The 27,112-nt window shown below is 40.3% G+C and overlaps 1 protein-coding gene across 2 annotated transcripts; it reads left to right on the forward strand.

Moving 5' to 3' along the window:
- The first annotated feature begins 269 nt into the window (after positions 1–269).
- Positions 270–26,970, forward strand: LOC108442345. 2 transcript variants are annotated; one of them, XR_001859032.2, is made up of 10 exons: positions 270–459; positions 3,411–3,507; positions 3,878–4,049; positions 7,204–7,346; positions 16,625–16,801; positions 17,692–17,808; positions 19,539–19,625; positions 21,190–21,337; positions 23,961–25,255; positions 25,714–26,970. XR_001859032.2 is itself a non-coding variant. In XM_017722337.2 (9 exons), exons 1-9 carry the CDS (start codon positions 446–448, stop codon positions 23,981–23,983), a joined length of 978 nt encoding a protein of 325 aa, XP_017577826.1. In that variant the 5' UTR covers positions 270–445; the 3' UTR covers positions 23,984–26,970. The 2 variants fall into 2 exon arrangements, 1 of the variants encoding a protein (XP_017577826.1); XM_017722337.2 differs by having other exon boundaries at positions 23,961–26,970.
- The last annotated feature ends 142 nt before the right edge of the window (positions 26,971–27,112 follow it).

Raw genomic sequence — 27,112 nt, forward strand, 5'->3', positions numbered from 1 at the left:
AACGCCTTTTCAGCTCCACTCGATCTGGACAGGCGTGCACCATCTTGGTTCGTTTTATATATCTTTGCTACTGCGACGTGACGTTTGTCTCCTCGCCGGCGCCGTTTTGCGCACTCCGCCTTCATATTGTTTTCTCGTTAAAATAACTCCTTCAGCTGTTCGTATTTCTGGCACGCATTATTTTCCGACTAATGCGACCACACTGAAATATATTCTGATGGCGGATGCAGCCTGTCTTTGGAGAAAATCAAACGCGTCCATAAACTCGTGCTGCGAGTTGCGCACGCAGCACTGATGTGGAGAAAATTCCAAGTCTACGTCACGACGTTCGCACGTCTCCCCGCCCACTCCCTGCATGTTTGTCCCAAAATGTGAGGAGCAGGTTTGCAGAAGTCAGCTGATGGAGGGGTAGAAAGCAGAAGTAGCTTCTCCAGATCCGAACGAAATGGACGAGATTCGGTGAGTGTTCAGTAAACTGGCCCGTTTGGGTGGTCGGAGGGTGGTCGGAGGGTGGTCTGAGGGGGCAGTGACGCTGCTGAACAGTGGCTGTAGCTGTAGCACTAGGTTTAAAAACAGCAGCTGTGAGGATAGGAGGAGGTCTGGAAGAGGAGGTCTGTGGACTGAATCTCGCCCCGTCGGTCTCGCTGAGCAGCGCTGAGTTTCTCTTTATGCCTCATGACTCCAACGATGCGTTGAGCTGGGATGTAGCTGAGCTGGGATGTAGCTGAGCTGGGATGTGGCTGAGCTGGGATGTAGCTTACCTGGGATGTAGCTGAGCTGGGATGTGGCTGAGCTGGGATGTGGCTGAGCTGGGATGTAGCTGAGCTGGGATGTAGTTGAGCTGGGATGTTGCTGAGCTGGGATGTAGCTGAGCTGGGATGTGGCTGAGCTGGGATGTGGCTGAGCTGGGATGTAGCTGAGCTGGGATGTAGTTGAGCTGGGATGTTGCTGAGCTGGGATGTAGCTGAGCTGGGATGTAGCTGAGCTGGGATGTAGCTGAGCTGGGATGTTGCTGAGCTGGGATGTAGCTGAGCTGGGATGTAGCTGAGCTGGGATGTAGCTGTGCTGGGATGTAGCTGAGCTGGGATCAGAGGTGAAATGTTGTGGTGTTTTAATCATCAACAGGCTGCAGCTCATCAGAGCCCAGACCTGCTCTGTGTCCCCGAGCTGTGTCTCTGGTGGGGAAACCAGGAAAGCTGCTGCCAGCACCTCAGCGTGAGACCCTGTGGACCAGTTTGTTAGTGACTGGTCTTTACACTCACCATCCATCCTGTATTAGAAACAAATGCCAAATGCCGTAAATGTGTGTGTGTGTATGTATATATAGTGAAAAATATAGTTTTTATAACTAATAACTGAGCAAATTGAAAGACCAAAAGTTAAAAATCTGCTTTAGGTTTCAGCCCCTTTAAGGACCACTTGTGTGATTGTACTAAAATAACTAACTGCTGGCTGTATCTGCACAGCGAGCTGACTGGTGGAGAGGGACGCTGAGGAGGAAGAGAGAGAGAGAAATTGAGCTTAACTCTTAAGTTAGTTTAGTGTGAGGATTATGAGAAGTGAACGGTCAATGGACACGACCACGACAAGCTAAAAGAGCAGGTCTGATGAGTTCCTTCATTCTGTATTTGGCCTTGTGAGCTCTGTGGTTATTTTCATGTAGTGATTAAAAGGAAATGTAGAAGTTTACATTGTCCTGCTGGATATTGTGAACTTTTGTTTTTTTGTTCTCCACATAAAGGAAGGAGGCACCTGTGTTAACGTTACACCACTCTGTCATGTGGAAGTGCAGGAACTGCTGCCGTCATGTTAATATGATAGTTGGCAAACACCTGGATGTGTGTATCTGCCAAAATGAAAAGTAATAGATCCAACAAAGGAATACACACGTAGCCATTAGTGTCTGCAAAGCCCCCCCAGTGTCATAAGGAGAAAGAAAAATAGGGACATAAATACAGAAATGAGTGATTAATGAAGGACAGACTATAAGATTTGTATTTGTATTTAATTTATATATTTATTTGCTACATTTACAGTACGCATATTCACAATATAGCGTTATGTGTATTATGGCTATTATGTTGATGTTTCATACTGGCAGAGCCTGTCTTCTGTAGCGCTTTTGTTTCATGGAGGTTTGTTCAGTTAGAAGGTTTCTGGACACTGGGCAGTCGTCCTCTGTGTGCCTCAAAGGCAACTAAAACCTGGGTGAACTAGATGTGTGCACTGCAAGCTTTAGTTTAATTAAGAGTTTAGTTGTTGTCACATTTACACTTGAGTGAAATATAATATTCCAGGTTTAGCGCAGATGTTTGTGTTGGTGTTGAGGTAATGTTCGCATGCTGTATTGGCACAGTGTTAATGCTGTCAGTTGATGTTTATGCAGTGTGGCTATTTGATGTCAGGTGGCTTTAAAAATGTATGTTGGGGCAACGAGTTACACAGTTTCATATTTCAACGTGCTGATGAATGCTATGACACATTGTGACAACATTGTGTCTTGTATTCTGGCAACACAACATGCCTGCTGGGAAATGGGGCATTCTGGCCAGAAACCATCACTCTTATAAAAGAGGGTTCTTCAAGAGTTCCTTAGTCTATGTAGAACCATGAACACTCCAAGAAGCCGTTTCATGATGGATCTTTACATAATCGCTCTTCAGACCGATGGAGAAGGTGCTATATGGAGTTTAATATAGAACCTTTTCAAGTTTGGGTTTATATAACACCCAAAAAAGATTCTTCTGTTGTTATGATGTCAAACTTGTAACAATAGAAGGACCCTTTGATTATACAAAGGGTTATTTGAGTGTGCTTGGTTCTATATTGAACCATTTTCTTCACTAAAGAACCTTTAAAGATCCCTTTGCATGTTTAAAGGGTTCTTTGCATCATGAAACAGTTCTTCTGACTGATGGAGAATGAGAAGGAACACGTCGATGTACCGTGATCGGATGAATCTTGATTTCTGCTGAGGCTCACAGATGGTAGGGTCAGAATTTGGCACTAAGAGCACGGACCTTGTGTCAACAGTCCAGGCTGGTGGAGGTGGTGTAATGGTGTGGGGAATGTTTTCTTAGCACACTTTTCACCCATGGATACCAATCATTACATGAATGCCATAGTTTATTTGGGAATTGGTGCTGACCATGGGCATCCCTTTATGGCCACAATTTATTTATCTTCTAATGGCTACATCCAGCATGATGATGCACCATGTCACAAAGCAGAAGTCGTCTCAAACTGCTTTCCTCAACGTGACAATGAGTTCAGAGTTCTTCGGTTCCCTTCCCGCTGCTGCACTGTGTCAGAATATTGTGATACATACCATGTACTTTGAAAATGTCTTGAAGTATAGTGACATGACATTTTTGCCGTGTCACCCATTCATGTCACTTTTCACTTTTCAGTCCATTGTTGTCGCCTCAGCGGCTTCAGAGCGTTGACCTGCCTTCTCCAAACCTGCTGCCCAGACACAGAGACCTGTTACCAACACCATGTGGACCAGTGAGTATGATGTGTAGTACACCACACTCATCAGAAGCATCCCTTTCGTATATACCTTTTCAGTCTTTAAAGCCCTGATAACACGGTTTCAGATTTTAAAAATTTAGTTTTAGACATTAAAATATGCCACAGGAAGGTGTTTACCAGTATTAAGTTTAAGAAATATATATAAATGAATACAGTTTAATAATAGATAAATCCTCCAGATAACTGTGTATTTGCATTAGAACGCAAAATGACTGACGGTGGCGTCTCCCAAACAACCTGCAACACTGCCAAACTGTGTGGTTCGGCCCTACACTTGTGGTTTTGCATCGTTTCAGGCAACAAATAAATTCACATTTTCACATGCCTGCTTTCCTTTGTCCAGATAAAGCGGTGGTCAGAGCTGCCGTGTCTAGTGAAGATCTATTTCTGCTTCACGCTCAGCTCCCTGCTAGCCCTCCTCATCCTCACTGTGTTCAACATCCAGAGAGAGAGAGTCAGTAAGGGCAGTGACGACGATGACTTCACGGTGTCCCTCATCCAGCTTGTCAGCATCTGTAAGTGACTGCAAGTGCTTTCTGTGTGCTGAAAAGTATTTTTTTTGTCAGCACTAGGTACATGCAGTGATGTCCACACTGTTAGAAATAAAGGTTCTGTGCAGATACATTTTTCATTCTTCATGGTACAAACAATGTAAACTGTATAAAATGTATGGCATTTTAAGATCCAATTGGGCACCTTGAATAAGTTTTTCCAGGTGAAAAGTACATATTTGTACCTTTTTATAAACGAGTGTTTTAAAACAGCAATAAAACAAAAAGACAAGATGGGGTTTGTGGCATCAGTACAACTTAGAAAATATCCTTTCACTGGATTATGGTACAATTATGTTCCCTGACTACAGGTACTGAGATGGACCCTTGCGTGTACCAGTCCAGTGAAAGGAGGGGTACTGGTAGTGACAGTGCCTTTTTTGTCTGAGAGTGCAGTATATACTTGGTTCAAGTATGAAGGTGCTTTGCAGAATTAGCTGAGGCTGTTTTCCAACCCTCAGATTAAACGTTTTGGCAATGATCTATGCCGAGAATTTGGTAGTGGACCCTTAACTTTGCTGCCCGAGGAGTTACTCGCTGTGTAAAAGGTGCATAAAGGATTCCGGTACTGTTGGATGCACTGTGATTTTGTTGGAGAACAGTTGGGATCCATAAGCTTTTATTTTTGATCAATTACCTATTTTTAACCACACGTCATGGTCATGGACACCTGAACATCAGACCAATATTTTTACATTTATGGCATTTGGCTGACGCTCTTATGCAGAGCGACTTACAATTTGATCATTTTACACAGGTAGGCCAAGGTGGTGTTAGGAGTCTTGCCCAAGGACCCTTATTGGTATAGTGTAGGGTGGTTACCCTGGTCGGGGATTGAACCCCAATATGATTATTAGTATCTTATGGTAGGGATTCCCACAAGACTTTGGAGTGTGTCTGTGCAAATTTATTCCCATTCAGACGGACAAGTGTTCGGGCCATCAGGCGCTCATGTTGGACGAGAAGGCCTGGCCCACATTCGACATTTCAGGTAATCCCAAAGTGTTCAGTGGGGCTGAGGCCAGGGCACTGTGCAGGCCACTGCAGTTCCTCCACACCAAACTGGTCAAACCATGTCCTTAAGGAGCTCAGTTTGTGCACAGGGGCTTAATCATGCTGGAGCAAGAAAGGGCCCTCCTTAAACGGCTGGAAGTTGGAAGTATGCACATGTCTAAAATGTCTTTGTATGCTACAGAATTAACTTTACCCTTCACTGGAACTAAGGGGTCAAGCCCAAGCCCTGACAAACAACCCATGAAGGTTGTCCCTCTGTCAGACTTACTGTTGGAACCATGCATTATGGTAGATAGCGTTATCCTGCCACCAAACCCAGATTTATCCATTTATCCAGCAGACTGCCAGATAGTGAAGTCCAGAGAACCTGTTTTCACTGCTCTGAAGTCCAGTGGTAGAATGTTCTACGCCACTCCAACTGATGCTTGGCATTACATGAAGTGATCTTAGGCTTATGTGCAGCTGCTCGGCTATGGAAACCAATTTGATTAAACTCCTAATGGACGATATGCTTCAAAAGGCAGTTTGGAACTGTGTGCAACACCCTCAGAAAAAAGGGTACTAAACTGTCATTGAGGTGGTACCCCTCTTGTTACTGGGATAATTCTGTTAAGGAAACGTCTTCAGTACCTTTAGCCAGGGAATGTAATTATACCATAACCTATTCAAATTATATGTTTTCCAAGTTGAATTGACTCCACATACCCTGTCTTGTCTTCAGGCTTTTTATTGCTTTTTATCTATTGCTATATTTTAAAACATTAGCTCACACACACACACACACACACATTTTCTAAGCTGCTACTCCCTCAGGGTCGCGGGGGGGTGCTGGAGCTTATCCCAGCTGTTGTCAGGCAGAAGGCAGGATTCACCGTGGACAGGTCACCAGTCCATCGCAGGGTAGACAGACAGACACAGACAGTCACTCACACCTAGGGGCAATGTAGTATGTCCAATTGGCCTGACTGCATGTCTTTGGACTGTGGGAAGAAACCAGAGAACCCAGAGGAAACCCACGCAGACACGGGGAGAAAAAACATGTTTAAGGTACACAGTTGGACCTCAAAACTATTGTTGTACTTTTGAGGCTATATTTATGCTGTTTATACCTTGATGAATAAAAAACATACCTGCACAGAACCTTTTTTTTCCATCAATGTATGTGCTTCAGCACTCTGCAGCCCCCTTGCCGTGAGTTTGTGTGGTCTTCTACTTCATAGGTGGACCGCTGTTGCTTTTAGACACTTTCATTTCACAATATCACTTACACTTGACCAGGGTGGATCTAGTAGAGCAGAAATTGCACAATCTTACTTGTGGCAAAGGTGACATCAATACAACTGGTAGATCACGCTCTTTACATATCAAATAAATGCATGAAAAGAAAATTTATAGCATTAACAAAGAAAGGCAGATTAAACAGCAGAATTATCCACATTTTGCATCAACCTTAAAGAGGTTAACTTTCATTCATTCATTTTCTAAGCCGCTTCTCCCTCAGGGAAGAGGTTAACTTATTCGAGGTAAAACTTTCTCATTTGTTTCATGTAACCAACTCCCAGGTTCAACTCCCAGTTTTCAGTGCTGTTGCCAGTCAGGAAAATCAAAAGCAACAGGCATGACTGGTTCAACTACTTAAGAATCTGTTTTTCTTTTTTCTTTAGTGCTGTTAGCTCATAGTAGTGCTGAATATGAAGCCGCACAATGAGAAGTCAGATGGTGTCAAAAGAAGTCTTACAACATGCACACATGATTAGCCAAGACTGTTACACTGATACATAGTTACACACATCACTGACTGTTTTATTCTCTAATGCAAAGGTAAAGGCCTTTACAAAGCATTTTGTCTTGTTATTTCTTTTGGAGGTCTTCTAATTGTGTTTTTTTATAAGGGTGTAAAGATAAAGTTTTGATACAATTTATAATAAAAAAAACCTCAAAAATGCATGAAAGCACTTTTAACACATTATGTGCTGAACACATTTTGGAGCAACATGCGCTGCTTTCTTGGCGTTGTTTTTTCAAGGACACCCATTGTCAGCATTACTTGTGCATAGTTAGAAAATGTCATCTTGCATTTGTGTCTGTGTGATGTTTCTCCTAGTGTTCTGCATGTACTATATCACACGGGGGGTGCTGCAGGAGAACAGACAAGAGCTGATTGTCTTTGTACTGAGCGTGCTTGTGGTCATGGTGCGCTCGGTGGTCAACTTCAGCGTGCTCACAACACACGACCTGCTTCTATTGGTATGTCACTGACCAACATAGCTTCATCCCAGCACCACCAAATCGAGGGTTAGCCTTTCACATTGACACTGCATTATGTTCCATATATCAGGGGCTGTGTTCCAGAAACTTAATATCTTTTGTCCCAAGTTAAGAAGCGAATTGTATCTTCATTTAGGAATTATAGGAATTATAGGAATTATATTAGAAATTATAACTCATAGTATCTTATTCATGTTTTGAGGGCCATTTTACCAAATTTTCTCCCCAGTTTGGGCATGTCCAATTCTTCCCACCAACTAGATCGCCCTCAATTATATGATAAATCATGGGAGAGTGAAGGCTAGCACATGTTTCCTCTGAGTCATGTGAAGCCAGTCAATGTATGTTTCCAAAACACCACCACCGCAATGTCATTGAACAGCTCGACACGATTGGAGGAGAACGCTTAGTGCTAAAAGATGCCTGAGCTGCTGAGCTGAGAGGAGAGGGATTAGCATCTTACTCACCCAGAGAGAGTGAGGTCAGCTCTCTTGGACTCCCAGACACAGGTGCCTGCTGCATCATCAGGGATTGTACTCTTGATCTCTTGATGATTGTGCCAACACGACAGCTGCGTCACTTAGGAGCCCATCCCCTGCCGTTTAGCAGGGCTCAGCGCACCTGAGTTTCATTTTCTATTTACCAAGGCTTTAGCTGGTTGTTCTAATGCTATTCCTCATAATGAACTGCCACATATTCAACGCTCTTAAATCACCAATGTCACTGCAGTGTTACTAAAATAAATTTACAATGAGAATGAATTATGCTCTCATGCTGGTTAAAGTGAATGTGTTTTACTGCCTGTCACAGTTGCTTAGGAAGAAAAACATTCACTTTTCAATAGAATGGCTCATGTTAGAAACAGATGGTTATAACATAAATTATGATACAACTGGGGTTATTCGAATATTAAGACAGGGTTTATAAAATTTGGTCTAGTTAGGATGCCTTTGTAATTAAGCAGTAGAACACGAGAGGAGTGTATTATCATGAAATAACATCACGACTGTCATTTGCTGTTTGTGCACAAAGTAAGAAGTAAAAATGTTCAAATGGCTTGAGCGTCACCTACAGCTGTCAAACTCGTTGCTTAGCAACGGCGTCTCAGCGGACTGATGGAGTGTTTGTGAAAAAAATGGCAAAATAAAAGCGTAGAACGCTTCTCAACCAATCAGCTTGCGTGGCCAGAACTAACTGTTGTATAACACTGTAATAATAAATTTAGTCCAAACTGAAGTCATCCTGGTGACTAAAAAGATTTTAGAGTTTTGCACAGCTTCAATTATTCCGTGCTCCAACACTTGGGCTGCAAATACTGTACTATTATTGCACTATTATTACTGTAGTCAGATTTTTTACTTATGGGGCAAGGGAACAATAGAAGCCATGCCACCTCCTATATTTTCTAATCTGTCAGAAATACCACAGGCATCGTATTAGAATGCACAGTTACGTTTTACATGTGGGAGTTGTGTGCAGTTATTATGTCTCTATCATGAGGAGATCTAAAGTTCAGTCCCAGGTGATGCCACAGCCATCCATGGCCAGTGTAATGAAAATCGTTAACACCTCTCAAAAGTTGACATGATTCCTACAGGGTCTACTTACAGAACCTGTAGAGCTGTAAAAGTTGATGTTGAAAAAGCTGGCATTGTACAAATGTTTATTTATGGTATTTAAGTAAATATTTAGTAGAGGTATCTAATAAACTGACAGCTCATCCTTCTCACACGGTGAAGTGTTTTACTACTGCTTATTATTTTACTTAACCTCATCAAAAAACACAAGAGTTTTAAAGTGCCTCAGACATGACTTGAGAGGTCAGAAGTGGTGCAACTAGGCTGAGACATGATAGCTTATGTTTTTACATAAGCTTTACATCAAAGCGTCAACATGTTTTCACACTATTCACTAAGCAGAAAATGACTTGCTGCCTCTCATCCAATGTTAAACTGTTTGCTCTAGAATTAGCTCATCTACTGATTTAACCCATAGTGGGTAAAAAACTTCCCTTTGCTTCTGAGGCAGTTTGCTAAATAAAAGAAAAAACATGTACTCCTCTGTCTGCTTCCTTTGTGCTACTCAATTTGATGTACATCCTTGTTGGACAGAGTCCAAAAGTAATATTACAGCAAATCTCGGACAAAAATGATTCTCCTCGGTCGCCATTCAGAATGCAGTACATAAAGAGGTTAATTAAATGGTCTTTTTTGGTTTCAGCTATCAAAATTCTTTCTGTAGGATAACAGCCTAACTAAACACACACAGCACCACTATTCAAATGAGCATAAACGTTTTTATGCAAGTTTAGCTGTACATACACTGTGTATGCACAAACTTCTGTGCTTGTGAGTTCAAGCTGAATGAGTCAACATTTGACCGCAACAATTTTTATAACGCCAGGAACCCTTGAGAGGATCAGTTCGCTAATGTAACAGACTTAGCAGACGTAACAAGTGTCTTGAGCTGTCAAATGTTGCAACAGTAACATTTCACAAAGATGTGGTAACTGGCTTTATGTGTTTTGAGGGCAGATCATCTTGGACTTCGCACTCCCAGCATAGTAGCTTTGTATGAGGTGAAGGAAGTGGTTGGGGACTGGCCTGGGATGCCTGAGTTGGGGAGAAATTTTTAAACAACAAGAATATTAATAATAAAATGCATATACACTCACTGAGCACTTTATTAGGAAAACCTGGGCACCTACTCGTTCGTGCAATTATCTAATCGACCAATCTTGTGGCAGCAGTTCAGCGCATAAAATCATGCAGATACAGGCCAGCATCTTCAGGTAATGTTCACATCAACCATCGGGCTCGTTTTAATATTTCTGCTGATCTCCTGTAATTTTCACATACAACAGTCTCTAGAGTTTACTTAGAGAGGTGAAAAAACATTCAGTGAGCAGCAGTTCTGCGGATGGCAATGGCTTGTTGATGAGAGAGGCTAGCGGACAATGGCCAGATTGGTTCAAGCAGATAGAAAGGCTGCGGTCACTCAGATAACCACTTTGTACATTTGTGGTGAGCAGAAAAGTGTCCCAGAATGAACATGTCAGACCTCAAGGCGGATGGGCTACAACAGCAGAAGACCATGTCAGATTCCGCTTCTGCCAGCCAAGAACAGAAAGCTGAGGTTGCAGTGGGCACAGGGTCACCACAACTGGACAGTCGGTCACTGGAAAAACTGATCTGATGATTCTTGATGTCTGCTGAGGCACTCTGATAGAGGAGAGAATTTGACACCAGCAGCTTGATTCCATGGACCCAGCCTGCTTTGTGTCAATAGTCCAGGCTGGTGGAGGTGGTGTAATGGTGTGGGGAATGTTTTCTGGGCACACTTTGGGCCCATTAATACCCATAAATCAGCAAGTGAATTCCACAGCCTATTTGAGTATTGCTGCTGACCATGTGCAACCCCTAATGGGCACATTTTGCCCTTCTTATTATGACTACTTCCAGCATCATAATGCACCACATCACAAAGCAAAAGGTGTCTCAAACTGGTTTCATTAAGTTTTCTTCAGTGACCTTCCCAGTTGCCAGAACCCATTAGAGCACCTTTGGAGTGTGGTAGCATGGGATATTTGCAGCATGAAAGCCATGAAGAATTGAGATTGTTTTGAGAGTAAAGGGAGGCCCTAACTAGTGTAGTGTTCCTAAAGTGCTCATTATATATATTATAATGCTAACATTATAGAGCACTTTTGTTTATAAGTGAACACACAAACTAATTAACTTTATGGACTAATCATTGTAGCCCTACCCAACACACCAGATCCAAATTGTCAACTATTTATAATACTTGGTGTACTAGGCAGACAGTAGTTGAGACTGTGCAGGGCAGTGGCTCTCCATTACAGGAATTGATACCATTGGTCTTGCACTTCAGATGCAGCGTTTCCCTGAGAAGTTACCTAACTCCACAGCTATAATAGGGCAACTCTGCAATGACACAACAGCTTAAGAAAGACACTGGAAACCTTCCAGAGAGTAAAAGCAGAAGTAACAGGTAAAGGCTTAGAACATGACACACGGTCACACTGACATACATTTGCGCATTAAGACTACAATATGACCACCTCCTTGTTTCTACACTCATTGTTCATTTTATCAGCTCCACTTATCATATAGGTGCGCTTGTAGTTCTACAATTACAGACTGTAGTCCATCTGTTTCTCTGATACTTTGTTGCCCCCTTTGACCCTGTTCTTCAGTGGTCAGGACCCCCATGGACCCTCACAGAGCAGGAACTATTTGGGTGGTTGATCATTCTCAACACTGCAGTAACACTCGTGTGGTGGTGGTGTGTTAGTGCTGCTGGAGTTTTTTAAACACGTCAGTGTCGCTGCTAGACTGAGACCAAAACTATCCAGCCAACAGCGTCCTGTGAGCATCATCTTGTGACCACTGATGAAGGACTAGAGGTTAACTAACACAAACTGTGCAGCAGCAGATGAGCTGTCATCAGTGACTTTACATCTACAAGGTAGGAGTGTCTACTAGAGTGGACAGTGAGACAAACACAGTGTTTGAAAAGTCCAGCAGCACTGCTGTGTCTGATCCACTCATACCAGCACAACAGTTCTATAGTTTACATGTCAGGGTAAAAGGGGGCTAACAAAGTATCAGAGAAACAGATGGACTACAGTCTGTGACTGTAGAACTACAATGATATAATGGACAGTGAGCCTAGGAACAAGGAGTTGTTAGGCCTGATTGCTGTACATCTGAAAGGCCAGGGTCTATGACAAGTGATAAGTGAGTTTATGAGTTTCACTGAGTTTATTAGTGAAGTTTAGTAGTTAATTAGTGTGTTGTTGCCACGTCAACAGGGATGATAAGAATCTAGTGCCCAAGCAGCATTGCACAATGTGGCACATTATACAGTATCAAAATGTAGAATGTTGATAAATGATACTACACTGTGTGCACAGTTATTAGGCAAGTCTTATTTTTCAGGATTATTTTTATTAATCACCAACTACAGCGCTCTCGGTTAATCCAAAATGTTAACAAACCTCAAACATGAATGTTTAAGAAAGTAAAAGTGAGGTTTTGGCTTTCTTAGCAGAATATCTATATGTGCACAATTATTGGGCAACTATTATTGCGCAGAATTATTACGCAGCTAAATGAAAAATATTTTCCCATCTCACTTTATTTTCATCTGTTCAAGTGAGAATTATAAACAACAACAAACAAACACAAAAAAGCAGTGACCAATACAGCCACCCTTCTTTTCAATAACAGTGATAAGCCTTCCATTCATGGAGTCGGTCAGTTTCTTGATCTGTTGACAATCAACTTTTTGTGCAGCAGCAGCCACAGCCTCCCAGACCCTGTTCAGAGAGGTGTCCTGTTTTCCTTCACTGTAAATCTCCCGTTTAAGAATTGCCCACAAGTTCTCAGTTGGGTTCAGGTCAGGTGAGGAAGGGGGCCATGTCATAAGATTTTCATCTTTAACGCCTTTACTGGCGAGCCATGCAGAGGAGTACTTGGAGGCATGTGATGGAGCATGTCCTGTAATATTATTCTCTTTTTGAAAGATGCAGATTCTTCTTGGACCACTGCTTAAAGAAAGTGTCTTCTAAAAACTGGCAGTGGGCTTGGGAGTTGATTTTGAGCCCATCTTCAACCTGAAAAGGTCCAACCAGCTCATGTTTAATAATACCAGCCCATACCAGTACCCACCTCCACCTTGCTGGCGTCTGACTCGAAGTGGAGCTCTGTCCTGTTACTGATCCAGCCGTGGGCCCGTCCATCTGGTCCGTCAAGAGTCACTCTCATTTCATCAGTCCATAAAACCTTTGAAAAATTGAATTTGAAAAAAAAAAGATTCTTCTTGGACCAGTCTTGACGTTTCAACTTGTGTGTCTTGTTCAGTGGTGGTCAGGTTTCAGCCGTCCTTACCTTGGCCACGTCTCTGAGCGCTGAACATCTTGTACTTCTTGATACTCCAGCTAGGTTGCAGTTCTGGAATATGTCAGAACTGGAAGATAATGGGTTCCTGGTAGCTTCACGCTTGATTCTTCTCAAATCCTTGGCAGTTATTTTGCGTCTTTTTTTCTCAGCATGTTTCTTGCAACCCTGTTGACTAGTTGCAACAAAACGTTTGATGGTTCTGTGATCACGCCCCAATATCTTAGCAATTTCAAGAGTTCTGCATCCTTCTGAGAGACTTTTGATCATTTTTAACTTTTCAGAGTCAGTTCAATCTCTTTTTTTGGCCCATTTTACCTGAAGAAAAAAGCTGCCTAATAATTATGCACACCTTGATATAGGGTGTTGACCTCCTTAGGCCACACCTTCCCTCATAACACAGATACACATCACCTGCTATGCTTAAATCCATTAAGCATTCAAGTTTATCCAGCTTGGCGTTAGAAAATATGCCTAAAAATGATAATATGGTCAAAATACTCACTTGCCTAATAATTGTGCACACAGTGTACGCCTGCACTGAACTCTTTATTTTTATCAAATTTCTTTGAACCAAATCAGTGCTTTTCAGCTTTTTTTTCAAAACTCTGATGTCTCTCACACCTACTTAGAATTTCAAGGGGAGTGCCACTATTTTTTCAAAATACAGTGTTTGAGATATAAACGGTTATTCAGAGTGGTTTGTTTTGAAGTGGTGCATTGCACAGACTTTAGTGGTGGAGATAAGAACCAGGGGTCCTATTCTAATGTCTAATGTCTACAACATAAATATAAGCATTTTATTTACTGTCCAACACCAGTGAACCTACAAATATCTTCTGAGGTTTTATATGTAATGTTGGTGGTAGCAAAATAGTGGGAAGTCTAAAAAAATAAATTTCCTTTGGGGCCTATTTAGCCTCACAATGCCCTGCATGTACCCCTCCGCCATGAATGAATTCCAATAAATGGATTAACATAATGTTTTAGGCCAAACTTTATCACAAAATTATCATTAAACAGTGTCTCAGGCCGCGTATGCCAAACCACTTTGTGTAGTAACTTTCTGTGAGAGAGCTTTTAGAGGCATTAACCTCCTCAGATTATCTGGTTCCTATCACCACCACTGAGAACCATTCTGATTCAGTAGGTTTCTCTAGAACTGAACATTTCACACTAGACTAGACACTTTGTTTACATCTTAGCCAATTAATTATGTGGAACTGCTGAAAAATAGTTCCCTTTTAAGTAGGTTGCCACCGGCTGCAGGTGCACACCAGTGGCGCCTGATGCTTTCTGAGAGAATATAGAGGCACAGGTGGCGATAATCTAAAGGCATAAAATTTGAGTACTCATAAGCTACTATTCAAAAGTTTGGCGGCCACATTAAGTCAATATTATTTTATATTCAATAATAACTTCTACAAAATAGATTTAAGTATAATAAACTAGGCACCAAAGATATATTTAGAAGCTTTACATAATATTTCAAGTATTTTGAGGGACTTTTGACCCACAAGGCATTCTAGATATTAACATATAACTTCATTCTTGATTATTATAAAGATTTATCAGCGTACAGGTCAATTCATCATTCAGACAAATCGAACAGGGTGAAACAGGGTGTATGCAGCTAGTTGCATGTGGTACGTTGCCTGTAACACAATTTCCCTGCGCTTTGACAGTTACAGTTCAAATACACAAAGGTATTTGATTTGCTGTTTTATGAAACTTGCTCCACAGAGTTGAGACACTTGCAACTGTTTCAGATGAGTTGCACACAGCATCACATCATGCAACTCAAGTGCAATTTAGTTTCTCCTAGGTTTTTCAAACAACTAATGTTTTAATTTAATTTAATTTTAAACTTAAACTTAATTTTAATTTAATTTTAAACTTAAAAGAAGGTTAACATCAGCAGTTTGCCCTGCTGCTCCAACAAAGCAGCTATAACTGCTAAATTATGAACTAACAGAAGCTAATAAATGCCTTATTGTTAACAAACCAAATAAAAAAAAAAGACCAAACCCAAAACTGTATTGAATTTAATTCTCAATATTTTACACATTGAAAAAGACCATAAAACATGAGAATTATAGCGAGCCAGCAATGCCACTGCTAGTTTGCAGTTTGTTATGAGTTGCCCTCTAAGAGCTCCACCAGTCATCACATACAGAAGCTGAGCTTCCAGAAGGGACAAACGTTAGGTTTGAGAAAGCCTACTGTGCAATAAACATTGAGCTGATTTTCATATACAAAAAGCCCTCTCAGTAAAATCCCAGTGTGTCCGTGCAGGAGCCAAAATGAGACTGTAAAAGTCCAAAACAGTGATCTTTGCTCCAGTAAAACAAAGTGTATTTGAATCTGCCATAAAGTTGCATTGAAGCCTCACTTCAGTCGAGTTCTATGGGCCGTGCTTCCACTGGCTTCCACTGACGTTTGCGCAGACTGCGCTGTCTAACAGATCATGTTAAATAAACAAACGGCGCCAGAGAGCAGAGATATAGAATGATTGTTTCACACCTTGTACAGTCTAAAAATACTGAAATGCACTCAGTATGAGTTACGAGTTACAATATAGAGATGTGGTTAATCATCTCAGTGACGTGTTATGATGAAATTGTAGGGGAAGTCGTGCTAGGTGTGTAGTCTTAAAACAATCATATATATATATATATATATATATATATATATATATATATATATATGCAATGGTGTGGTATAGTATAGTGTCGTGCAGTATACTGTACTTTTGTTACTACCAAAATGTAAACTGTTGTTTTATTCACAATTTAAACAGGTTTAGGAATAGCAAGGAACTATGACAAGGTAAAAATGTCAATGATAGCAATGACTATGGATAGCAAGTGAGATTTGCTCTCTGCTTTCCTGTTCTGGATATCCATTTTATCACAAGTTTGTTCTCGATGCACAGCATTTTCAACTGTTATACAGTCATATGCAGCCCTGTTCATCTTAAAAAGAAAGGTCTTAATCTTTATGTTAACTATAAATTGTTTGAAACTTGTAGAATATTAGTCATATTTGATTTCCTTTTTAACAGAATTGGTTTTATTGTAATGAAAAGAGAGTTTCCAAAGCTTTGAACAGTAGTGTAACAACACGCACTTCAAGTTTAATGTTGAAAATGTGCGTCACCCAGATTTGAAGGTTGATAGATTTCATGCCCATAAAAGCGTGCCTAGAACAGGCCTTTCAAGCTTACTGTCAGTTTACTCATCAAGGTATGTCAGTAAATGTTTGACAGGTTTATGTGTATATTTTGCAGCTGAGCGTCTCTGCTGGAACCCTTCAGCTGTATGTGTGTTTTTCCAGGTACGGTTTGTTTGTATCCTGTGTGTGGGTTTGCTGCATGTGATCTGCGCCATGCTGCTGATCCAGAGGCCCAACATGATGGCCTTCCGTGTGGGCGGGGCTCTGGAGAGCATGCAGGAGCAGTACTTCATACTGAACCTCTGCTTCTCCATGGTTACTTTTGACCTTCAAGCCCAGGTGATTTTCCCTGGAGATGCATCAACACGGGTTAACGCACAGCCATATACACAGTGACATGATTGTGTTTTTGCCCATTTACTTTTTCAAACTGTTTATTGTTGCTTCTTTAGTTTCTGTCATTTGTGTGAATGTATTTTGTGCCAATGTGCTTGTAACGGCATTAAAAGCAGAGACGCACTGAAGTGAAAATTCCTGGCCAAAACCAAAACTGAAACTGAAGACACACCTGGCCGAAAACTCAAACTGAAATTTTTTTTTTAATTTGAATTATTTAAAAGTTTTATTTATGCTTTTGAATTGGTTTATGAAGCATGAAACTTGCAAGGTGATAAAGAAGCTATGTTCATATTATTAAAAAGTTATAGGACGAAACTGGGCTGACACTAAGTAAAAACAGTTTACGTGAAATAAACTTTCTGTGAGGGAAAAATTATTACAGTATGAAAAATGATTACAATATGTAGGTGACAGTCTGAGCCTATGAAGTCTTATGTCCTCAACCACAGAATGGTCATCAAAGGCAATAAATTCCATTATTGTGGTCATAATCTGCACTTTTGTACTATTGTTTTGTAAATTTTCTTTGTTGTTTCAAAAATTTGCACAGACATGCGAGCGAGGACTCCTCTCTGTCCTCTGGAATTTTGTTGTATTCCATGCATTGAGCCGGGTGTTGCATTTTCAAGTGGTGCCAAACCTGTAATCTAGAAGTACTTGCATTGTATCTCCTCTTGATATCTGAAATGAACAGAGATTATAAATGATAAATTATAAATCTCTCATAGAAACTGTTTATTTATAAAGTTATGTCCTGACTTAGCAACTGCATTTGGGTAAGAAAGAACTTTAAATAATTAAAAATGATATTTTTCCCCCTTTTTCACCAGCTGTGCCTGTGCATCCTAATCCTAACATCAGGCACCTCCATGTCCTACGCTCACACTGTCGTTCTAGGAATTGGGGTTGTCTGGGCCTGCTTCACTGCTGCTGTTGGAGCCATTGCTGTGAGTCTGTTTGCTTTGTACAATCATATGTATGCATGCATGTGATTCCTTAGAACTTGACTCCTCTAGTCCTCCTGCACAAGTTTCTTACTGCACTAACACACCTGAACCAGCCCAGGAAGGACTTAAAGGGGAAAATGTCGTTCTAGAGAAACCTACTGAGTTGGAATTTTTCTCAGTGGTGGTCTGAGGAGTTTAAGGCTTCTGAAAGCTCCCTCCCAGAAAGTTACTACACAAAAGGGTTAGGCACACGCTGCCTGATGTCTGAGACGCTGTTTAACAACAGTACAATTATGATAAAGTCTTGGCCATTACATTACATTACATTTACATTTACATTTAGCAGACGCTTTTATCCAAAGCGACTTACAAATAATGAGGTACATAGAACAAACATAGTCAGGCCTTAAAGGAGGCCAAGGGGTAATAGCGGGGTAGAGAAGGGAAGGAGGGCAAGAAGGAGATGAGGTTGGTAGTGGCTAGATTTGCAAGAGGCGATTAGAGTAAGTGCTCCCTGAAGAGCTCTGTCTTCAGGAGTTTCTTAAAAATAGCGAGGGACGCCGCTGCTCTGACAGCGGAAGGTAGCTTGTTCCACCATTGGGGAATCAAGTATGAGAACAGTCTCGATTGCTTTGTGTGAATGTTTGGCAAAGCTAAGCGACGTTCATTGGAGGATCGCAGCAGCCGGGCGGTGCTGTAAGCCTTTAGGAGCGAGTGCAGGTAGGAAGGAGCCTGCTCTGTTAACACCTTGTAGGCCAAAAACACCTTGTTAATCCGAGGGGTACATGCAGGGTCTCCCAAGGAAATGTATTTTAAGTTAAGTGATACTTTTTTCATCCCACAAATGGGGAAATTCCACCTCTGCATTTAACCCATCCGTGAAGTGAAACACCACACATACACACACTAGGGGGCAGTGAGCACACTTGCCCGGAGCGGTGGGCAGCCCTATGCACGGTGCCCGGGGAGCAATTGGAGTTAGGTGTCTTGCTCAAGGACACCTCAGTCATGGACTGTCAGCACTGAGGATTGAACCGGCAACCTTCTGGTCACAGGGCCTTCCGGGCACTAACCTCCAGCCCATGACTGCCCCAAATTTTTTCAGACTTTCTACTGTTTTACCATCACCAATATTACATATGAAAACTCAGAAGACACATGTAGGTTCGCTGCTGGTTTTGGAAAGTAGATAAAATTGTAACTTCTGGTTTCTATCACCGCCACTCAGAGTGTTTTTCTATACCTCTACAACCACTTCAAAACCAACCACTCTGAATGACTTTGTTTATATCTCAACCACTGACTTATGCAGAATTTTTGAAAAGTTGGTGGAGTTTCCCTTTAATCAAGAGCTAATAATGTGACTGAAAACACACCTGTGAGGGCAAGTGCACTACACTAGTGAAACACTGGTCTGGTGCCTTTTGTATTTGGAAATGCAAAACTCGTAATGCCCAGAGGGGGCAGTGTAACCTCTTATTTTGTGTGGTGGCTGGCTTCACATATGTCACAGATGCATGTGCTAGTCTTCAGCCCAAGAGCACTGGTAGCATCGTGTAAATGGGAGACTTAGCTGATGAAGTTGGACATGGCTGATGCCCAAATAATAATCAGGGCTAATGAATATTTTTTAGGGTATAAAGGATTTGAACACACAATTTTTCCTTTTTTCCCCCTCCACAAATCTTCACTGTCTGCTGATGCATATTTTCCTTCTCATCTCTTTTTAGGTTTTAAAAGAAGTGAAGCCCCTGGTTTGGATTTTCGTCCTCATGAACTTGCCACAGCTGGCTTATTTCATTTACCTTCTTTATTCGGTAAAGACAACTTACAGGCAGCTTTTAACCCTTCTTATCTTACACTGTAAATTAAACAGTTTTGTCCTTTACTTCAATACTGCATGCACATAGAGAAAAACAGAAAATTTGCTGTCTAGAAATATCAGCGCTCTCTTTCATCTGCAAATATACACTACAGGCCAAAAGACTGAAAGCAAAGAGTGATTTATTTTATTTTTGTATTTTACAAAAACACTTTTGTCGTCGTGACTGAACAGATAAGATTTCAGAATTAAGAACTTCCTGTAATGTGGCCCCTGATTACTATTCAGTACTGATAGTCAACTATTGTTGGCTAAAATTTAATGAGGTTATATTAATATACACAAAAAAAGACACAAAGAGATTCAACTCAGAAGTGGCCTCTGTTATTGAGTCAGTAAGAAATAGTGCAGAATGTATGTCGAGAATCTGGACAGAGTGACACTAGAGGCAAAACTAATGAAGAATCAGTTCTACTGTAAGGTGGAATCAGGAAGCAGACGCTCGCGGATGTAAAACACAAGCTTTACTTGTGGAAACAGGAACATTTAGAGTAGTCAGAAAACAGGCCTGGGTCAGTTCCAGTAAACACAGCAGAGTCAGAATGGCAACCATAACCAACAAGGGCAATACAGATACAAGCGATGGGTCAAAACCATGTACAAAACAAACCAGGCTGAAGTACACAAGGGCAAATCCAAGAGACCGAGCAAACAGAAAACAGGCAGAAGGTCCAGTACACAATAAACACCGGTACAGAAAAAGCCCAGTAGTTTCACAGGGAAAGCAATACCTCACAACTATTAGCTAAAGCCCAGGCTTATGTACTAATCTCTCTAGTCATATGACCAATACATAGCTGAAAGTATTTAGTACTCAGGTGAACTTGAACGTTGATTGGAGGACGAAGTCAGGATTCTTTGCTGAGGATTCTGGGTAATGGAGTTGGAGTCCGTCTGAGGACTGACCTCTGCATGACATCTACACTACTGCTCCACACATTTAGCCAAGAAATATAGTTATTAAAATATTTTTTATATTTATTTTCACAAAGGTAGTGTTCCTTCCAAACTTGGCCTGTATTCTCCATGTACAGTCATGTGCCGTACTTTGGGCACCAATATTCAAATGACATGTTTTGTTGTGTACGTTACTACAGCGAATAAGTGACTGTATAATCTACGGAAAACACACTAGGGCACATTTTAATGCACCATTCTTGCTTATTTGCTGAATTTAAGTGATTGAGAGAAAAATAACATAATGGCCTGTAAAAAAGTAATGGCTTATTTAATATTTGATCTTTTTCCCAATATGTTAAACTCAGTAAATAGATGGAAACTGTGGATTAAAATGTGCAGAAAAAATGTAATGTTCTTTTTAGATGAGGTTTTAACTTGTTTTTTCACCTGGAAAATCAACAAAGCATGTTATTTGAGGAGGGGTGTTCACACCTTTGCGTACAACTGCACACCCATGCACGGATAAGCGGAGAAGTGAGAGCTTGAGTGACTGAATAGCGGCCCACTGGAGCAGAAAACATATGCCTCTTCTTTTGCAGATCATTTCCCAGTGGGGCCAGAGTAAGACATACAGTCTGGAGGCTGCTGCCATAACAGGCTGCGTGGTCTCGGTGACCATCAAAAGCGTGCTGTTCTGGGGCCTGTACCGCCTCTACCACAGCTTCGGCCAGGGTCTGCGCGAGAGAAGTAAGCTTCACATTATGAGCCTCACTAACTTGATGGTAGACGTTCATTTAGGTAATTGGCTCAAATTGGTCATTAATGTGATTGAACCTGTTTCCTGAATAGACCTGCATGCGTATGTTCTAGTCAGTAACGTCACGTGGATGAACCATGTGTGTCCACAGAACAGGCTTATTTAAAGATATTTCTGCTCTGGGCAGCTCTCAGCTGTTCATTATTAGAGCGAGATGAAGGAGAAAAGGGTCAGATACATGGATTTCACAACGTTTACTGGCTTTAACTTCTGATTAAAGGGTGATTCTACTGACTTTTCAACATTTCCACATCGTTAAATATTTGAAATGTAAATAAAGTCATCCAGAGTGGTTTAATGCTCCATTATAGAGGAACTTGCTGTGTCAGAGGTTTTCACAGCATTGGTGATAGGAATCAGATGTTCAAAGTATTTAACACCTCTAAAAGCTCACTCACACAATATTTTTAAATGAATTGGTGTATATATATATATATATATATATATATATATATATATATATATATATATATATATATATATATATAAACAACAGACTAAAGCAGGAATTTAGAAAAATCAGTGAAATTTCCCCTCAAGTGCTGCAGCATGCTACAGCACACTGTATTATATATACTATATATACTCAATGTACATGCACGGTGGAAAAACCCATGTATTCTGATCTGGCCGTTCTCTAAAGTTGGATGGCCACAAATCGAAATGTATCAAGTCTAGGACGCACATGACAGTGGCTTATTATTACCATCTCTACTATTATTATAAGTTCTGTTATAAATATTGTAAATGAGGTGTAAATGTTGTTATTATTACTATTATTAATATGCAGATTGAATTAATTCTATTTATTTAATTTGCTTCAAAAAATGAAATACTACAAAGCAATACAAAACAATACTAATAAATAATTATTTTCATAGCAAATTGAATTAAAATATTAAACCAGGGATCCTGTCCAATCTGGCAAACCCAGCTCTATTTGAACAGTAGGGGGCGGTGCAGGAGGGCAGAGGGAACAACATCTTTTTAAAAAATAAAAAAACATTAAAAACTGCAAACTGGGGAGTGACCAAACTTTTTAAGCATTAGCTTTACTGCCTGGTGCAGGCCGAATCATTTTCCTGTATCTCTGGCCAATTAGCCAGCCAGCACGCCTGTATTCCTGTGTATTTGATTTCAGGAAATGTTTCATGCCGTGTTCTGCAAATTTTAGTGTACTGTTTCCATTTACTTGCTGAGTGTAACATACTGTGAAAAAAGTGTGCCATAACTTATGCACAAACCACATTCTATGCTGTTTTATAAGTAAACAGTAAATTTCATTGGGAGAAAAACATCATGTAGGATGTGAAAATGGTGAATTTTTGTTTTCCAATATGTTAAACTCAGCAAACAAGTAGAAAATGCCAGAAAATGCAGGGAAATGTATTTGTGCTCCCTGTAGAGGATTTGAGAACATATTTTCATTGATGAAATAATGTAATTTCACTGGGGATGTGCACGATTTAGCATAGGACTGTTTACATTGTGGGTGGAATCATCAGGGTTTGTTGCCACCTATGGAGAAGTTAGATAGAGTTAGGCCCAATCCCATTTCACCCCTTACTCCTACCACTTCGCCCTTAGCCCTCTGTCTTGCATGTTCATGTGTAGGGGTAGGTTGTCAATTTTTGATGAGATAGAGGGGCAGGACGAAGTGTTGAGGCTACATGGCCCTCCAAACGGAGGATTTTCAGAGGGTCACTCCAAACAGAAAAAAAGAAAAACCCACAGATGTGAGATTTTTCTCTTTTGAAAAAATACGATACCCACATTATTGTCTTAGTTCAATAATAATAGCACGCTAATGTTTCGGTAGCTAGCTAGCTAGCTAACTTTCCCATTCCACCTTAAATAGTCCAGCAGTGTTGACGCCTGAAGCGCCAGAATGTAACTGCTGCTCCATTTAAGGTGGAACAGGAAAAATCGAGCAAGAAGCTGGTGAATATCTGACTTCAGCTTCATATCACTGAAGAATTAGTGGTGGGTGATAATAAATAATTGCCCCCCTCTTTGAAGGCGTATAATCCCTAAATATAACTAAGGCCCAGCAGTGAGGAGCTGAACTTTGCTATCCTCTGCTATCTGCTTTCACCGAAGATGGGCTGGGTCTCCTACAGATCAGCGCTAGTAGCTGTTAATGAAGCAATGTGTTTATGTATGTATTTATTTATTTATTTATTTAATTTGGGGTTTGTCCCATTTTGTAGGGCAAGATTTAAACCACTGCCCCTTGTAACTCAGTTCAAAGGGGTTAGGGTGACACTCGAAAACAATGGGTAGGGGTAAAAGGAAGAACTGGGATTAGGCCTTAGTATTGGTTAGATAGAGTTAGTATAATAGATAGAGTTGGTATCGGTTTTCACTCAGTATTTGCTGATACTTTACTGGTATCAGAGGGGAAAAAGTGGTATCAGTGCATCCCTGATTGCAGGTAGTCATTTTGCTGTAGAATGTAGTCGTTCCTTCTTTTGTGTCACAGAAGTGCGAGTTTGTTGATTATTCACGATGTTTATGTTCACGATTCCATCTCTCTCCCTTATTTATCTGTAGTGTTTGCTGCAGACAAGCAATGAGGACCCTTTGAAGAGGACTAGCGTGAGGCCACTGGGGCCAATCTGTGAGGAGTACGACAAAGCAACAAATTTGTTTTAAGGATGGTTTTTAACATGGACTATTTGGCAGCTAGCACTGCTTTTCAAAGCCTACCTTACACATTATTGTAAATCTGAAATGCTTTTCAGTGGAAAGGCCTTTTCAACTGACCATAAGTTCAGGCCATTTCATGCCATTGTGCCAAATTTGTTAAATTAGAGTGAATGTGACGGTGTTTACTGCTACAAATGCACTGAATGGATTGATTGAACAGTACGTTTGATCTTCCAGGCTTAAACATGTTCCCACGATAACTTTGAATTCCAAATAACAATTGCAGACTCTGCAAGCACAAATATCATCATGTGGCTGTCTTACCTAATTTTAAGATTTTGAGGCTTTGTAAAGTCAATCAGCCAATTGGCCGCAGTAATAGACATGCTTTAGCCTGTCTGTTGCTGCTTTAAACTTTGGGCTTTCAGCCATTCTTTTAGCCAGGCGTTGAAGTTGTATTTTATGTTGATGAACAATAGAACAAAGCATTTCGGATGTTCTCTTATTTAGTCGTTCATAACATCTCACTTTTGCATGCTAAATTTGTAGACTGCATCCACAAGCTGATATGCATATGCATATACACATGCATTTAAAAAATTATATATATATATATATATATACATATGGCGATTAAGTCAGTTCATAAATATCTAATTTGTACCTTCTTGAATACAAACAAAAAGACCTCTCAGTGTGAAAATGTACTACTGGTTTGATACTGTGTTTATGACCGGAGTTGTTAAGAGTGGAATTGCTCATGTTGTGTGAGTGAAAGACAGTAGCTGAGTGACTGACCAGTCACTCAGACTGGGCTGTATGTTCCTGCAGCAGAGCTAAATGTGTAGATTTGCTCAAAGAGCACCTTAAAACAAGTTTGCACTGGAGATATGAAGCTAATGTGGCAAACAAGGAATGGAAGCTTACCTTCCACCCTTTAGCGCTGTGCAAACTGCATACCTAAAGCATCAGTTGCCTCAAACCAGGTCAGGTTGCAAAATAATGTGAACATACTTACATGGTTTCTGACATGGTATTACATTATATATATATTTATATATAAGCATTACTAGCTACATTGGCTTCTACACTTACAAAAACTAAAGAAGCAAACTTGTCAAACATGTCTTGGCTGATTGACTACATTCGTTTTTTTTTAAAGGCTGTATCAGAGATGGTTTCCCACCTTCATCTTTTTTGTAAGTACGTTGCTGCCCCCACCTGATTTCTTCTGTTTTTGCTAATTTGTCACATTTCAATATTTCAGGTTATCGAACCAGTTTTAATATTAGATAGAGACACAAGTTAACTCAGAATTTAGCTTTTAAACGATCGTTCTATTCATTGAATATAAGGATTTATTCGAAACCTGTATCGGCCATGTGAAAAAGTAATTGTCCCCTAAACCTAATAACTAATAAACCACCATAACTTGCATTGCGATTCATCGCCTGTTTAAGGTCTCAGCACAGCATCCCAATGAGATTAATGTGAGGACTTTGACTTGGTCACTCCAAAACCTTACATTAGTTTTTTTTGAGCCATTCAGAGATGGACTTGCTTGGGTGCTTCGATTCATTTGTCCTGCTGCTTAACCAAAGTACGCTTGAACTTTAGGTCAAACTAACAGGCGGACATTCTCCTTTCTGTTTCGTAGGTTGTTCAGATTCTATAGAAGTAAATCTGCCCCAGACCGTCACACTACCACCACCAAGACTGCTGCTTTGATGTTCTTATCGTGGAATGCAGTGTTAGCTTTATGCCGGATGTAATGGACATCAGGTCGCAGAATATTATCCCATTATATATTCACATAGGGTCAAGTGGGGATGAACAGCATTCTTCCTTCAATAAGTGAAATTTTGTGTTTATTTAGGTTCGTTTTTGATCTGAAACTAAGTCTAAACGCTTCAGAGGCCACCGCAACTGCTCCTCATTATAACATCACCCATGCATCAGGGATTGCTGAAGAATCGAGCTGCGCAGCCTGACTTTTTAGAGACATATTGTAAGCAGACAGTGGTTCAGGTCTTTTCACCGTGTTTTGATCAGGTGAAGAGGAGGCATTACTGTGATATTTTCATATTCCTCACCCTGTAGATAAACCAAAGTTTCCTGAGACTCAAAAGACTTTTTTAAACGCATTTATGTTTTTTGTACCTTTTGTCTGATGCTCTTTTTATTGATATGCTGCATTGTTTACTGGGGTTTACTCTGTTCCTGTTGTCTATACTGTAATCACCAGAGCACTTCTAATATCTGTTAGAAATGATTGAGCCACTTGGCTATGGAAGCCTGTTCCTGCCATGTAGAGGAGGAAAAAATTACCTGCATTTCTTTTCTAATTTTTTGATTCTGGCAGCAGTGTGTTATAAATGTTGGTGTACTATCTCATAGTCATGACTTATTTTCTCAAAATATTGACTTAGCATCTCGAAATATTGATTTATTTTCTAATTAAAATGACTTGTTGAAAGATAACTGTCTGACTTAAAAGTATGCAATAATAATGACCTTTCACATCAAAAAATGACTTGGTATCTTTTAATAAATACTTAGTATATCAAAGCAATGACATATTTCCTCAAAATTCTAGCTTGCTTTGTCAAAATAATGACTTATCTCAAATTAGTATCCTGTAATAAGATGTTTTGACTTATTTGAAAATAATGACTTACTCTAGCAAAATATTATTTTTCTCAGACGTATTATGTATATGTAATAAGGATGACTTATTATGTCGTAGAGACTTACTATCCCAAAATAACATCTGTCTCCTCTGCTTGGAATGAATAGGCTTTCATACTTCTAATCCATTTCATATTTTTTCAGTTAGATTTTGATAGTATGATTTTCAGTACTTTCAAAAACTGATTTGTAATACAAAAATACCCAATAAATACATTTTACACAGTGGTGTGTCACTGGGTCATACTGGATCATGAAACGTTCATAAATATTGATTTATGTGTTTTGCAAAAAACTAAAACTGGGCTTCAGTGGAAAAACCAGTGCAGCTGCTAAACTGGAAAGTGAGCAGGAAGTGCACAAACCAC

This window comes from Pygocentrus nattereri, chromosome 29, assembly GCF_015220715.1.
Source record: "Pygocentrus nattereri isolate fPygNat1 chromosome 29, fPygNat1.pri, whole genome shotgun sequence".
Lineage (NCBI taxonomy): Eukaryota > Metazoa > Chordata > Actinopteri > Characiformes > Serrasalmidae > Pygocentrus > Pygocentrus nattereri.

Excerpts from the sequence above, each read along its gene's own strand:
- LOC108442345 (XM_017722337.2), top strand. Across the intron at positions 16,802-17,691 it reads CTTTTGACCTTCAAGCCCAG|CTGTGCCTGTGCATCCTAAT; the intron begins GTGATTTTCCCT and ends CTTTTTCACCAG. Across the intron at positions 21,338-23,960 it reads CCAGGGTCTGCGCGAGAGAA|TGTTTGCTGCAGACAAGCAA; the intron begins GTAAGCTTCACA and ends ATTTATCTGTAG.